This window comes from Lipophrys pholis, assembly GCF_963383615.2.
Source record: "Lipophrys pholis genome assembly, chromosome: 12".
NCBI classification, from domain to species: Eukaryota; Metazoa; Chordata; class Actinopteri; order Blenniiformes; family Blenniidae; genus Lipophrys; species Lipophrys pholis.
Window position 1 is genome coordinate 24,424,052 of NC_137641.1, and position 16,387 is coordinate 24,440,438.

Here is a 16,387-nt window from a genome sequence, read left to right on the forward strand (position 1 = left end):
AGCTGAACAAACTATAAGATTTATTAAAGAAGAAAGTTTCAAGCCTGATTCAAACCAACACAAAGTAATCATCTTTTCAATGATTGTCACGTCAGTTTAGGCTGAAATCAATTTGATGTAATAACTAAAGCATTTAAAGTCGTCTGTCTGTTAAAAAAATGAAAACTGAGTCATGTTTTTGCTTGTTGAATCATTTTACTCAATTCTAAAGATTTTTCAAGTTGTTAATGGGCAATTAGCACCCTGTATTTTATTTCAGTGAAGTTGCTTCTTTTCTAGAAACTATGTCCATGCTCTCTGTGTCAACCTGCTACTGAGGTCTGGTGCGTTTTCTAAAATAGAGCCTGCAAAGCATTTTGATGTTCAATACCATAGCACAATTTAGGTATTTATAGTCTTTTTAATTATTTCGAACCTTTTCAAAAACATGTAGCGTTTTTGTCTGTTTGTGCATGTGTGTGTGCGCATACGTGCTTCTGTGCATGCGCTTGTGTGCCCATCTGTAAATCCTCTCCATCCAATATTTCCACAAATGCACATAAGAGCAGAGTGCAGAAACCCGAGATTATAATTTGAGATGGGTTTCCACCAGAATCATTACTTTAAAGCTGGAGATTCAGCCTTTCTAATAAATTCAATATGTATATTTTCCATATTTTTGCCAAAGAAATGAATATGGCGCAAGTTCTGTGAATGAGCTGCTCCGCATAGCTTCTGGTTTACCGGCGCTGTGCGGAGATGCGGCAGCTCTTCCAAAGCGCTTGTCCTACAAAGTCAAACATTTTAAAATCCCAAACCGCAGCGAAATGGTGACCACGGCCTCAAGAATGACTAAACCAAACCTTTTAGCCCAAAAGCAATGGGTTTCATGTAACAATAAATAGTGTTTCTTCCCAGTTGTCAAGCGTGGCCTGGACGGATTTATAATATTTTGTAAAAGCATAACTGAATAAGCATGTGGGTTTTTCTGAGGAAGGATTTTCAAGTCCAGACGAGAAGTTTCAAAGATATACCTTAGATGGGGGAGCACCCGCAATCCTCCAGTATCATAAAACATGCCTTAGCATTGTTGATCTTAATGATCTAGTTTGTGTCTACGGTGTCTCTCTGACTGTGCAGAGCTTTAAATCACCAAAATGTTATTTAATCACACGCCCGTTTGATAGAGCGAGCTCAGCCAATCACAAAGTGTTGTTTAGTATATCACTACAGTAGTAAAATCTATGAAAAACACCTTCTGACAGTCTTACAACAGAGACTCCTCTACCCCTTGCTTTGCACTGCTCCTCTACACTGTATTTCACTTTAAGCACAGATGGGTAGATTTTCTATACTTCACACACACACGTCCATATCTCATTACATCTGCCAGACAAGTCTGCTGCGGGATACGTCCCATGAGGGTCCAAACAGACCCCGTCTTAACTGGTATGGCACACACACATGCACAGAAAGCGTGGCGGCTCACACAGTGGGAGGTGTGACACCGATACGGTAGCCCTCGCGCTCTCTGACAGAAGCCAAAGAAAAGAGCTCTCCTCTCTGTAAAAGTGATTTGCCAACATATCCTGCAAAGAATCAGGAATTTACATGTCTGGATTTACGACAGACTGAAAATGATACCGTCCTCCGCTCCAAACGCAGCACTTGACACACTGTTTCCAGAAGACTTTTGTTTTTAATGTTCAATATCACCTGGGCTCTTATTGATCTTTTTTTCTTCTTCTTTTTTTTTTTTAACGCCGTCCAGGTTCTCAGAAGCAGGAGGTGGTGTGCAAAAGGCTGGACGACAACTCAGTGGTGCAGAACAGCTACTGTGACCCAGACAGCAAAACACCGGAGAACCAGAGAGACTGCAACACTGAGCCGTGTCCTCCAGAGTACGTAACACTGAGGCTACATTATTTTTATCAGCCAATCATTATCGAGGTTTGAAGACTCGCAGCTTTCGGAGGTCCAGTTTGAATGTGGGTTTCAGCATCGTACTCAATACATACCCACAGAGCTTGAACTACAGTCATACATTGGTTTTGTGTGTGTTATGCCTGTATACGTCTCCATTGTGCTTATTAAGGATAACAACATCGTAAAGGTGAAGGTCTAATGGCCTTTGTTGGGCAGAGATGCTCTGTGTGGCATCAGGTAAGCTGATGCTAATGCATGACAGACACAGTGGCTGGAGGCCAAAGCTGATGTTACTTCCAATCATGGCATCTTGGTGGTCGTTGAATTCGTTTAGCTTCTTCTTCTTCAACATTGAACAAGTGGATAGAGCGAGATAGTAACTCTGCAAATATTTCATGCATGACAAAACTTACAACTCACAAGCTCACTCCAACCTGTGCTGCTAATTTCATAAAAAGTAATCTGCGGCCAGAGTGGCACGAGCAAACGGAGTGCTATTAGAGCAGCGTGTTATTTTCTAACGACTCCTCAGTTGTGGCTGTTAATTAAAAAATATTGACTAAGTTTGTGCTTTCAAAAGGAAAAAAAAAAACCCATAAAACGGAGACTGACTTGTGATATTAATTCACCTTCAATGAGGCCTGGTAGTAAAATGTGTTTTGACAAAAATAATAAAACAAAAGCGATTTATAACTTCATATGTCCACTATTTCCAATTTTTGCTTCTTGCCAAATATAAGAGCTCAGCGAGCGACCACCTGCATGTGATTGTGTTTGGCGTCCTGTTGGACCCTCGAGGGGCATCATACGTATACAAAGGCGGAATATGAACTTGTCTTTGGTGGCCGAGTGGCTTTGAACTCGTCTGGAATTCGCCTCGCAAAAAGAGGGATTAAATGCCTCATGTTAATTGATTTCAGACTGTCCAGCAGTTGTTTGTGCACAAGGTTGAGGGCTGATGTCTTTCTGCCAAAATCGCAATCATGTTGTAAATCTACTGTATGGACTGCAATTTGTTTTCATATGTTCGTACTATCGGGTTTTTATAATCACATCTGGATGCGGCGGATTCAGACTTTGTTTTGATTAGCACTTGAAGGCCACGGCAGCGCACGTGTGAGTTACAGTGTACACGTGGCATTCGTGTCCGTTAGGAGGGCAAACAGCCCCGTCTGCTGCGTCAGGACAGGCCGACCGAAGGAGACCATGTAAACACGATTGTTTTAGAATAGCCACGGTTTTATGGGCTCGGGTAATGAAAGCTAACACAGATGTTTGAACACGTCGTTAATTCTGTATACATTCCAGCAGATGATGTAATATCTCGCGGGCTGGATGTGTTTAGAGGCCTGTTGTCTGTGCAGTCTTATGATATTAACTTTTGGGTCTGCATACAAGGGATTGAATGAGGCTTGGCTGAATAGATTTACGCTCATGGTAAATGGACACTTGGACACACTCGTCAAGACATCTACCGGGTTAACGTGAAGGACCTTAAATATTTAAGTGGTCAAATTGAGATATTTTTTACTTTCATAGTCACCATTTGCATTTTCTAATTGATAAAACAACTTTTGCAAAAAACACCAGAGAATCAGTGCCGACGAATTTACAAACGTTTGGATTCTAACTTGTGGCTGGATATTTTTGAGGGAAATTTCAAAAGAAAATCACAAGGCTTAACATAAAATGCGATGGACCCGTTTTTGTCCTGAGAAAGATCCACCGCCGCTGTCCGGTATATATCAACACTAAATAAGGTGGCATGCTGGAGAAGTGGTTCACTCTCTCACCTCGCAGCTGTTTGCGCCTGTGTGGGTTTTCCTGTATCCATCTCACTTCAGTGGATAAATACAAGAGTTTTGCTGGCTCAGCGGTTTGCATAGATAAACCTACTTTCTTTAAAACCACAAATGGTCACTTTTAGATCATTGTTTGTGCACTGACGGCCCTGGAAAAGACACATTGTGCTAACAAGGAGGCTTTAGTGTTGCTGTGGATTTAGTGTGAATAATTGAAATTCGTCTAAATTTAGGCCATCTGTGATCTGATGCGCTGTACTTATTTTTGGCATTGTCTGCGCCGTGGGGGTGATTAGATTTTGACGGTTTAAGGTTGTGATGACCTCATGTTTGTCATATGTTTGTTAATGTAAAATTACCTCAGAGCGTGCGCTTCAAACCTTGTATTAGATTTCTTAGGCTTCTTCGCGATATCTATTATAAGAGTCTGGACAGACTTAATATCAGCGGTGACCTCAGTCTTTGGCACACAGATTCAACCACAGCAAGTGGTTGTAGTTTAAATTAGTAGCTGTCAATTTAGATGAAAACAAAGGAGATTATGAAATTGAAGCAATGCTGTCTTTTGCAACGTTTGGCTTTGAAGGAGGCTTTACAACAGGTTTTCTGCCTCACTGATGAGTATTACTTTTTTCTTTTTTTAGGTGGTTCATTGGCGACTGGTCTGAATGTGGGAAGACGTGTGATGGCGGGATAAGGACAAGGACGGTCCTTTGTATCAGGAAGATCGGACCGGCTGAGGAGGAGACGCTCGAGGATTCTCACTGTCTGACTCACCGACCGATTGAGAGGGAGTCCTGCAACAACCAGTCCTGCCCGCCGAAGTGGGTCACTCTGGATTGGTCTGAGGTAAAGACGATCAGTTCGTTTCAAACGTTTTAGATCACATCGCACCAGTTACAGCATAGTTATCTCATAGCACCAAGCATTCAAATAAAAGAGAATGTGGAACGTTTTGCTCCACAGCCAGATACCTGGAGGTCGATCTTAAAAGACACGACAGAAAGGAGTGTGTACAGATAACTGAAGAGAAACCAAGCTCAGCTCTCTAAACCTAAAGTAGCTCAACTAAGAAAGTGGCTTAAATTGTAGGCCTTGTCAAACAGTACAGTTTTTACCCTGATCTTTGAAATGAAGTCTGTGTTCGGCTCCTGAACTGAAAACTGAAGAAACTGGCCTGTTAAAAGCTTTCTATATTAAAGAAAGACTTTTATATTTCACTGTATATTTCACCGGAATCCATTGAAAATAATTCAATATTGGGGAAATTAGACCTCTCCTTCATGTTCTTGTTTGTCATCTTGCAGCTGCATTTTCAATGAATTGGAGTATTTAGTGTTGGTAATATTTTCTCCCTCCTGTTTAGTGTACACCTAAATGTGGCCCGGGCTTCAAGCACCGCATCGCCTTGTGCAAGAGCAGCGATTTGACCAAGACCTTCCCGCCCTCCCACTGCCCGAGCCACAACAAGCCTCCAGTTCGAATCCGCTGCAGTCTGGGACGCTGTCCTCCCCCTCGCTGGATCCCTGGTGAATGGGGACAGGTAAGAATGCACCTCATAGCACTAAAAAATATGTTTTAGCCTCTCAAGCAACAACTGGCTGGTTAAAAAAAAAAAAAAAAATGGTTTGAATATTTAAAAGACAAGACCTGCTGATTGATTCCATGTGAACGTGAGTGCTTAGTATAAATTATTGCTGGATGACATGCGGGGGGGGGGGGAATTCAAGCAGGCCTGTGACGCGCGTGTGCGTAGACATTGTGTTTGTATTTGCGAGTCCAAGTGCTCCAACGGGCCTGGAGTGTATGATCGGTGGCAGTCGTATCCCGCAGGCCGTTTGAAGTTTATCTCTGCGTCGGAGCGGGCCTCCCTGTCACTTCCAGGAACATGACTTTGAGGAAGACCAAGGAGTTAGCATTCCTGGGCTTACCCCGACATGACTTACTGAGCTCGGGAAAAAGCTGCAGCACACTTTACAGCACAGCTGACTCACGTTGGGGAGAGGGCGCCAGAAACTCGTGCGTCAGAGATTTTCGCATACGCAAAAAGTATGACTTGTTATTTTGTGGTATTTACTAATAATTTAGCGTAAAAGTGGGTGTTTGAACAGTGCGGTCAGATGTTTAGAAGGCCTTCATGCCAATCACTTTGCAGAGATGATGTCATGGTTTTATCTGTGTTGCTTGGGTCAGAAGTCAACGGTCAGAAGTCGGGCAGTCCAGATTCCTCTTTGCTTTGCTTCTTGTCAGCCGCTAGTGTGTTCACGAGTGTGCGTGTGAGAGCCTGCATAACTATGTACAACACAAAAGCAAAGCCCGTTTGAGGTCACAGCACAAACGTTGACGAATCGTGCATATCAGACTCATTACTGGGAGATTGTTCACCACTTCATCTGAAAACTGTGTGTAGTAACCATGGCAATGAATTATGAATTCTTGATTGAACGTCCACTTGCATTCACTTCGCGCCATGGACTTGCAGTATTATTCCACTTCGTCAATATGGCTTTTATCTAATTGTGTAACCCAGCTTCATTTTCACCTTTTCCAGTTCACCATAACCGAGCTTCAAAAGTGACAAATATCTCCTATTCATGAAAATCTGTTTAAAGAAAGTAATATTAGAAACTCTTGCGGAGGTTTGTGTTTTTTTTACCTATTTATGGTGACTGGCAATTGTAGTAAATTACTTAATTTAGATACATTTGCTATTCAACAGTTGGTAGACCAAGTCATAGCTTTATTTTCTCATTTCTCCTAATATTTTCTTTTTGTTCCTGTTATTCTGATTCTGATTATAGTAACAAAATGATTATAATCACAGAATTTAAATACTTTTTCCCCACAAAGTATAAAGGTGTTATAGTGTAGCACAATAACAAAAAATGCTGTTTGGCCTTTTCAATAATTCGTTTCCTTTCTGTTTTAAAAGTAAATTAATATGTTTGGTAAATTTTTTTTAACAATGTGATATAAGTGAAACTTACATTAATTATAATTCATTAATACTTTTAAAACAATGACTGATCTAGCTGTAACAACCTGAAGCAATTTCAAAGTATCATGCTGACTATTTTCGATGCAATAGAATGTATAACTTTGTATATAAAAATTTTAAAAAATGTACTTGTACAAGTCAGTGCAAACAACTCCAAAGTATTGCTGCAAACAGCTGTTAAGGTCCGTCTTTGGCCTTTGATATAACGCTTTGAGTCATGATGTAGAGTAACACCACCAAGAGCTTTGCAGGTGCAGATGAATGAGAAGAGAAAACTACATAAACACCATGGAAGAAATGGACCTGGACTATAAATTTGCCCCATACTGGGATGGACGATCAAGGAATATCGTACTTTTTCTCCGAGAGTGTTTCTTTAGCCGTTCGATAGAGGCAGGGAAATAAGCCTGCTTAATGAGTTCAGTCTGAAGTTGTTCTCACCAACACCAGAGCTTTCGCAAGCCCAAGCATCAGCGCCTCTCTCCTTCAGCGTTCGATCAGTGCCAATAACAGCCATAAACAAAGCAGGCCAAGCTAATAATCGCAGTGTGGTCCCATCAAAAAGAACAAACCATCACCACTCCGGGCCAAGGTCAGTACCTCGTAGAGCAGCAGCTGGAGTCTACTCTTACATGCCACTTTCGTCGTCCCCTCCCTCGGGCTGTAATTAGGAGCTTCGCCCTCACGGCGCGCCCCGGGCCCTCGAAAACGTCAGAAAGAGGAGATTGTTGCCAGCTCCTGAGCCCGTGCTCCTCCGGGGGCCAAAAGGTCACCAGTTCAAATCACATTTAAGTTGCACCACTGACGTACACCATCTGTCATGGCCGGCAGTGGGCCCTAATAAAGACCCTCTAATTGGGAAGGGATGACATGCAGGCTCAGTGATCTGAGAGAATCATTGAAGGTGACAGAAAGGTGGGTGGGTGGGGGTAGCTGTGTTCATATCGTGCACTCATACATGGGCACACACACACACACACACACACACACACACACACACACACACACACACACACACACACACACACACACACACACACACACACACACACACACACACGCACACACAGTGATGGCAGACAGGTGTGTTATTTCTCAGTGTTTCCAATGTCATACTCATTACCCAGATATCTGCTTTATTCCAGACTTGTGTTTTGCCCAAAGTGAGTTGGCATCCACAAACATTTTTTTTTTTATTAGTCTTTCTTTGTTTTCGTGCTTTCGTTTGCCTGCAAAAGAGTTTAATGGCCACCCATTGGCCCAGTCTGCGTTTTTATTACAACTGGCACACTGATAGAGGTTAGTCAGACAAAGGCAGGAGCACATTCTGGGCTTGGTAAAGCAAAACCTTTCACGTGTCAACAAACACTTTATTAGTTTGCTTCTTTTCTTGTCGAGAAAATAAATTCAATCTGGACCATATGCTGGAGGAGGTTTCCTCAGGTTTTTTTTTTTTTTTTTTTTTAAGGACTTAAAGACTGCAGACCAGCAGACATCATGGATTGTCCGGAGATTAGAGCGCAGATCCCAGAAAACTCTTGCCCTTACTTCAAATGTGTAACACTACCATTTTGGCTGTTATGCATTAGTCATCGACTACTATTACACAATTAGTAATGTAGTTACAGTTACTGGAGTCTCGGTGGGCTCGCCACTCATTACTGATGTTGGAGTGATGCGGAGCCGCTGTCTCTCTCTGGCCTGCTCACCGATTTCACTGTTTATCAGCAGCAGTCAAAGCAGTCATTTTCTTTGAAGAGCAGCTGTGTTACTATTACGCCGAACTCCTGTTTACTGGAGGGAGCGCACACCTCATTAATCCCGACCAAACTCAGTGCTCCAGACAGCAACATGAAACATGTCTCAGTATGAGTAACATCAACAGTAGCGTGTATCCACAGGATGAGTTGGATTACCATTAGTTCGTATTCAAAAGGGCTGTCTGCATGTTGGTAGTTTACTTCAACTGTTCATGTTAGTGTGCGAAGCTCTTTCTTTCAAGAAGCATTAACATGAAGCTCAATGAACATCTTCCACCAACTTACTGAAGTAACATCAGACAAACATTATGAGAGAATCAATTATTAGACTGATCCACACAGAGCTGACAGCTCAGCTAACGTGTACCAATAACACTACAATACTACAACTATATGCACATTATCTGAGTCGGGGAGAAGTAAGTTATGATTTTTTATTTGCAATGAAAAGAAGCAAATTAGTAAGTGTGATTAATTAATAGGTTTAATCACACGCACAGAACTGGGCAAAACAGATAATGGCATTTGTAGAAATCTCTACTTTATATGATTTACTGTAGACAGCGACATTAATCCCGTTGATTCATGACTAGATATCATCCTAGAAACAGGATTTACTGATAGTAGCATTACTCTGCATTTATTGACCATAACAATGTCTCTATTTCTGACAACTTGAAGACTTGGAAATCTCTATATCGACTTTAAACATAATTTTACTATTTTCTTAACAATGTTGACATGATGATTTTGGTCTAAAGACAAACATAGATTGGTGAACAAAGTGATTAAACAAGGGGAGAATGTTTTTCTATTTTTTGAAATCATCATTCTTATGGAGGTTTAGGTGCAAGAAGCATGGACTAACACAAATGCTAAATGCACTATTACTAAATAAACGATTGTGTGTGGTGATGTGTTGCCAGTTTTGCAGTTTTCAATAATGGTGTTGTTTGCAGCCTTTAAATTTTTTTTGGTTTGTTTTCAGTGAGGAGTATTACAACTAAATCATAAGCAGAGAGTTACACTTGAATGCTATTTTCTTTAATGATGTTTTAAGCCAAAAATGTTAGTTGCATACACTCTGTCCCTACAGGGAGCAAGCATGTGCAAAAGTACTTAACCAGGAATAAATCTGGGCAATGAGGGGAATAAAACATTCATAAAAGACATAAAACGGTGGATAAAATGCAGAGAGGCAGTCAAGTGAATCAGATCGGGGAAGGTGACTCTTGCTGACTGTCTGCCTGCTGCCTTGGTGATTGGATCAAGTTGTGGCGTGCATGCGTGGGGGATTACTCCTGGAGTGTGCAAAGACTCCCCCAGCCGAACACTCATGGTCACAGAGGAGGGATTGGTCATTTACCTTGTTAAATTCATTTCCTAAATATGGTCCTGTCCTACTCAGATAATCAGTTTTCCCCTGGTGTTTTTTTTCTTTTCCCTGCGACAGTGTTCAGCACAGTGTGGCCTCGGCCAGCAGATGAGGACGGTGCAGTGTCTGTCCTACACGGGGCAGCCGTCAAACGAGTGTCCAGAGTCCCTCCGACCGGCAACCATGCAGCAGTGTGAGAGCAAGTGCGATGCCACGCCGATCTCCAACGCCGACGGTGAGATGACGAAAACAGGAAATATGTAAACATCTGACTGAACCTTGTTTGTGTGACCGGCTGTCTGAGGTGCTCCGACTACCTCCAGTTCGTAGGCAGATGGTTTTATGTGAATCCACACTGAGCTACTTGTGCACCGCTTTCACACAAAGCCCCAATTGAAAAGCTTATAAACTGTCTTTATCTTTATCCTCACTGTTCTTCTATGACCTAAACACACTTGGATGACACACTCCTCTACACTTTGCCAGCTACATTAATCTTTCCAGTGAGGTTGGCTCCTGGTCAAAGCGAAACAGCTCAACCCTCCATATACACTTACAAATGATGGATGGCTATTCAGATACATAGAGAAGGGCCTTTCGATTAGCCTGAATGGAAAACGTGAGCAGCGTTTACAGGCTGGCTAATGGGATTAGCTGTAGGCTAATTGTTCCTTTACGGACAGCAGTGAGGCAATGTCTCGTTTCATTTGGCTCTGCGGAGGCAGGAGCCAAAGCCTAATAAGGGAAGACACTCTGATCGTGATAAGGCATTTAGAGCGCTGGCTGTCCAGCATCCAGCAAGCAGTTTGAGTTTGAGTGTGTGTGTGTGTGTGTGTGTGTGTGTGTGTGTGTGTGTGTGTGTGTGTGTGTGTGTGTGTGTGTGTGTGTGTGTGTGTGTGTGTGTGTGTGTGTGTGTGTGTGTGTGTGTGTGTGTGTGTGTGTGTGTGTGTGAGAGCATGGTTGGTGGGGATGGCAGTCAGCCCAGTTCGTGAACGAGGCCAGGATCTGCCTCAGTCTAAGCTCTGCTGCATCCAAGTATAGTTGCAGAGTTTTATTGGGTTGAGCCCCGCAGGAGATACACCAGCCCTCATGTAGCAGGTTGGCTGCAGTTTATGCTTCTCAAAGTTTATCTCACGTTCTCCAAAAATACCTAATTATATGAGTAAAACCCAGGTTGTTTGACAACTTGAAAGTAGCCTTGTAATCATTTAGGTCTCTTTAATTAAGCTTGATATTTTAAAAATGAGTTTTTAGTGAATCTCAGCATTTGTATTATCCTGGTGGTTTGCACTGTTGCCTCCCGAGAATCTTAGTGGATGATGGATTTTTCTGGGTTAGAGTTTGCATGATGTCCCCGTGCTTGTGATGTTTTTTGTCCCTCTTGTTATGGTAATTCACTGTAGGCCTATGTGGGTGATTGTGTGTTTCATTCTGTTTGTCTTTGTCCAGCGTGTACCCTGCGTAAAGTGCCATTTACTCTGAAATACCTGGGACTGGCTTCAATCAATCTATTTAATCTTAAACAGCTGTAAACTATGAAAATATCACATTTTTATTGTAGATTGAGAATCTTATGTGTATAAAAATGTTGTTTTTGCTTTAGATTACTGGCGTATTTGCTGATTTGGTCCTTCTCAATGCTGAAATACACTTTGTTGTTCTTACTATCGCAAAATAGTCATTAAACTTGCCTTGTTCAGCATTGGAGAACATACATAGTGCATCTTTTATCAGCTGAACACCAAACATTTTGTACAACAGGTCATTAAAACCTGAAACCAGAAACCGAATAGAACTAAATGGTTTAACTTGCATGTATCAAGAGGACGGATTATAACTCCAGATGACTAATCTTGCTTTAAAAATACTGAATGATTAAATACAAACATTTTTCTATGTAGTCTATATAGTCAAATACAAGTTGCCTCCAGAATTATTATTATTTTTTTAATCACAAGTTTTAGAGTAAATAACAGATCATCTCAGATGTGTACACTATACACACGTTTACACTATTTTCACAGGGCCATCACAATAACAGTATACTTATTACCACAATCAGTTGTCAAGAGGAGATTTCATTTTGTCCACAATGTGTGCAGGTATCTGTAAAAATAATTAGCAAAAAGAGTTTAAAACTATTGCCTAATTGGATATTGGTGAAACTTCTAATAGGTTGTATTCTTTTTCGCATTTTGTACTTTATTTTGTAGCATTGTCACACAATGTGTAAAATAAAGCAGGGATATATATTCGAAGTGTGGGCTATGATCGTCTCGAAACAGATAAGATGAACTCGGCCACTTACATCTTTTCTCAATATTTCTACTTCTGAAGACAAATAGTTGAATTTTAATTCGTCAATCATTGTATTTATTACATCATCTTATGGTCGAGTTACTCTTGTCTCTTTGTAAGGTTTTGAATGAGTCCATGCGGGAGAATCAGATTTATTGACAGATGCAGGATGTTCCTTGTATGAAAACCATGGTAATGAATAAGAACAGGAAATAAAATTAAAGTGTTTCATTCTTTAACACGGCTCTTTTTGTTTCCCTCACCAGAGTGCAAAGATGTAAATAAAGTGGCGTACTGTCCGCTGGTACTGAAGTTCAAGTTCTGCAGCCGAGCCTACTTCAGACAGATGTGCTGCAAGACATGCCAAGGCCACTGACCCTCGGAGCATCAGAGAAACACCGAGACCCGGGCAAGAAGGCTGGAGGGGGACGGCACTGAGAGGGTGAGACAAAGAGGACAGGACAGACTGAGACAACAAGAGAAAAAAAAAACCCAGCTATGGACTAGAGGAAGAAAGAAGCATGAGGGGGGAAGAGAAGTAAGGATTTCCCTGTTATCAAACAAAGTCCTCCTGCCCTCCATCAAGGTGGAATCCAAACCACTGCTCAGCCCGCGGCGCTGACACAAACTTTTTTTTATTTGTTTTAAATTTCACTTCTGTGAAGTGAAACTTGGAAGATTATTTGTTGGTGATGTTATTTTTATTATAATAATAATTATTGATATCATTGTTAGTCTTCCTCCATGTTTGTTGTTTTATGAATCCAAAGTGCTGGACACATCGCTCCAAGAGGATGTACCCCGGAGATTTAGAAGAGGGCGATGGGAGCGTTCTTCTCCCATCTTTTTTTTTTTTTTTTTTTTTTAAGGATGACCGCGATGGTGCTATTGGCAGGTAGACTTTCGGCTTCGGTGCACTTTTTCCATGTAAATACTTTTGCCAATCTCCCAGCTCAAATATGAGGCAGAAACCCCATCAGTGTACTGTATATTTATTGTACAAATCCAAGCAGAGCTGAGATATTTGTCCTCTGATCATATTTTTTTGTCGGATAGTAGCCTACTGTCATGGAATGGAATGTAATGTGATTGAATTCATATTCACCGTCTCTGTGCTGGAATGAAACTATTACATACTGTAACATACTTTAGACCCTTATATACTGTAAGGATTTATATATTATATACGATGTTAACCCAGGACCAGAAAATACTGTGTGGCCGTAGGAGGATTTTGTTTTCTGTCCCCAGATGGGTGCCTTAGTTTCTAAGAGTCCAACAAAAGTTCACCCAGACGTCTTTAGTCCAAACGTATCATCAGACGGTGCCTGGGCCGCATGGAAAGCTGTTACCAAGCTGGCCTTTACTAAACATCCCACTGTGGAGCTTTCAGTTCACTATTGAAGGATTTGTTTTGAAGGAGCATTTTTGGTTCATCGGAATCACATTTACTATTTCTTATTCTTTCCATGGTGGATCTTTGTGTAATCAGGAGAAAGATGGAAGTCATTCTTTTTTTGTTTTGTCTTCTTAGTAACAGGAAACGATTAACATTTGGGAAATTCTCTTTATTCACACATTGTGTAAGGATTTAGATGAAGGCAGTTGGAGGTGGAAAAGCACACAGACTTGAAAATGAGACAAACAGCTTGCCTGGATCTGTTGATTTTCTTCATTTTATTTTGATTTTATTTGGAAAGTTCACTGGTTAAGTTCATGCTACATTCTCTAAAATCCTAAAAGCAAAATGTATTTACTAAAGCCCTCATTGATTTCACAACATAATTTGTGCATCAATATGATAAAAACATACAACTTAATGATCCCCTTGGAAAATAAAACAAAAACACTTTACTCGTTTACTCGCTATGAAAAAAATTACTGCTCAGGGTCACAATGAATAAAGATAAATAAACAAGATAAATAGTAACTTCCAACATATTACACCAAATTCAATGTTTTTTTTTTCCCCTTCACATCCCCGATAATACCCTTAAATTCACTAATAGATATTAAGACTTCTGGTTTTAGATCTCTTTGCAAATGATAATTCTGGTTAAAGAGAGCTTGGGATCAAACGAGGCAAATGTTTATTAATCTGCTCCATCACACCTAAATAGGATAAATGTGTTTTTTTTATCTGCCTTTAGCGGAGCTTCATGATGACAAAGTCTTAAGTCTTATCTGTTGCTTTTTTTCTGGACATCTGCGGCATGTAGTGCTCAGTGTCAAATAGTTCCATGATTGGGAGACAATGCACGAGAGTCATCATCAAACTGAGCCGAGCATATCTCGCGTTGAGGAACGTACAGTACGCCACATATCAGCGATCCTCTGAATGTGTGCAGCCTTTGAATCTTACACTGTTGACTCACTGGAAGTTTCACTATTCAGCAAATATCTGTCACCCTTGTTCAGATTTACCAAAGTAATGCTGCTGTGTTTCATGCAACATTGAAATCATGTGGCTAAGGGTGGATTTTGGATGTTTCTCCTTAGCTACTGGCTTCACTGGTTGGCTATTTTTAATCAAACACACGTTTCCAAAACCTGTGAAACACGAGGAAAACTTGATCTTTGTAAACTAAGGGAAAATTTTCTCTATGTATTAAATGTCATACTGTTTCTGTGAAGATTAAATTAACCAGAATGAATGAGTTACTTGGTGGCATTTTGAGGATCTGACCCAGGCCAACTGTTGCTTCTGGGATCTTGTTTGAGCTGCGATACCATCTTGACATAAGATTAGTGCGATTTCTCACAAGAAAGTGATGAAGCAATTTTTTCCCAAATGTTAAGTCGCTTCTGCTTAACATACACACTTTTTTTTGTTTTGTTTTTTTGCCAGACTAAAAAAAACGGGGTTTCACACTACCCCCGATACTTTCCTCCCATCTTCTTTGTCCCTGAGTGAAAACAACAAATCCCAGCCAACTTAATGGTGCTTTTCCTCCTCTTCTATTTTTTTTTTTTTTTACTTCCATGGAGTACTGTGTTTACCTCTTCTTTTCCTCCTGCTATGCTCCGAGGGTTACGGCCTTCCCAGGCTGTCTGGTGCTATCAAGTGGGTGCTTCCATTCAAACACTCTCCAGTGTGCTTAAAAAGTGAGGCTGGATCCAAACAATATGAAATAATATACGTGTCAATAATCTCTGGTGGTAAATGCTGGTCATGATTTTGTTTTGTTTGTACCTGTTTATACCTCACACTGGGAATTAGCATTGTTAACCGTGTGTTGTTGTTTGTTTAACCAACAAAAAAAATGGACGTTCGCCCGGTTGCATCCGATCCCTTCACCCAGGCCTGTGAAAGGGAGAAAAAAAGAATAAAAGAAAAAGAAATGCTTGCTACGGAGTACAGGAGGAGGGACAATGTTGTCATGTGAGAGGATCTGACTCATCGAAGCTGTTAACAACTAATTTCTAATTTTGCTGCTGCTACTTTTTTGTAGCCACCTTCAGTATGACAATGTCGAACACGTTTTTTTATCGGCTACCTTGAATGAGGCGGTTTTGGGAAAGGACGGTGGATGGTGCGAATCGTTTTGAAGTCGCTCGACCTCAAACAGCTTGGACTCACTCGTCTACTGGCCGCCTGATCGAATACGGAGCCTCCTTCAGAAGAGAAGTGAACTCGATCAAACTGGTACTCATTGCTGTGAACTTGGATGTTTGAATGTCACATTGCTTATACCTGTACCTAAAGTGCAAAAAGAAATGAAAAGCATCATGTGATTAGTTGCGTATATTTTGTATTCAGTATTAATGTTGGTACACTGTTACTAATTTTTTTTTTTTTCCAAATGTAAATTATATGCTAATTTATTGCGTTGTTTCACTTGTACATTTATTTCACTGCATGCAAACTGAATTTTAGCATAGTGAAAAAAAATGCAGTGATACGGCCCTTCACCAACATTTTTTTAAGTAGATACAATAAAAAGAGCAGCTTTTAAAGAGACGCTGTGTAACTGATTGATTCTTGACGTAAAAAATTATGTAAAAAAAAAAAAAACTCCTCTGTGCAACAAATCCAGTCATTTCTGTGCGAGTCAGAATGTGACCTGTCCATGTGAAGACATTTTCTATTGATTTCTGGGTTGTTGTAGAATATTAGCTCTTTGACCAACAAAAGTTTGAACTTTGGATAGTTTGTGTACTAAATAAATATTAACATGTTGTTGTTCAGATATATTACCCAACAATCCCACATGAGCAAGCATGAGTGACGGAGAGCCAAAACTCTTAC

At 40.7% G+C, this 16,387-nt stretch overlaps 1 protein-coding gene across 1 annotated transcript in view; it reads left to right on the forward strand.

Annotated features, from left to right (window-relative positions):
* adamts6 (ADAM metallopeptidase with thrombospondin type 1 motif, 6) overlaps positions 1–12,619 on the forward strand; it is a 64,182-nt gene extending 51,563 nt beyond the window's left edge. Inside the window, exons 21-25 of the mRNA XM_080476682.1 lie at positions 1,751–1,880; positions 4,352–4,556; positions 5,074–5,250; positions 9,919–10,075; positions 12,405–12,619. Coding sequence (XP_080332808.1) covers positions 1,751–1,880; positions 4,352–4,556; positions 5,074–5,250; positions 9,919–10,075; positions 12,405–12,514 — 779 coding nt within the window. The 3' untranslated portion in view covers positions 12,515–12,619. The remainder of the gene's footprint in view (positions 1–1,750; positions 1,881–4,351; positions 4,557–5,073; positions 5,251–9,918; positions 10,076–12,404) is intronic.
* Positions 12,620–16,387: the final 3,768 nt, after the last annotated feature.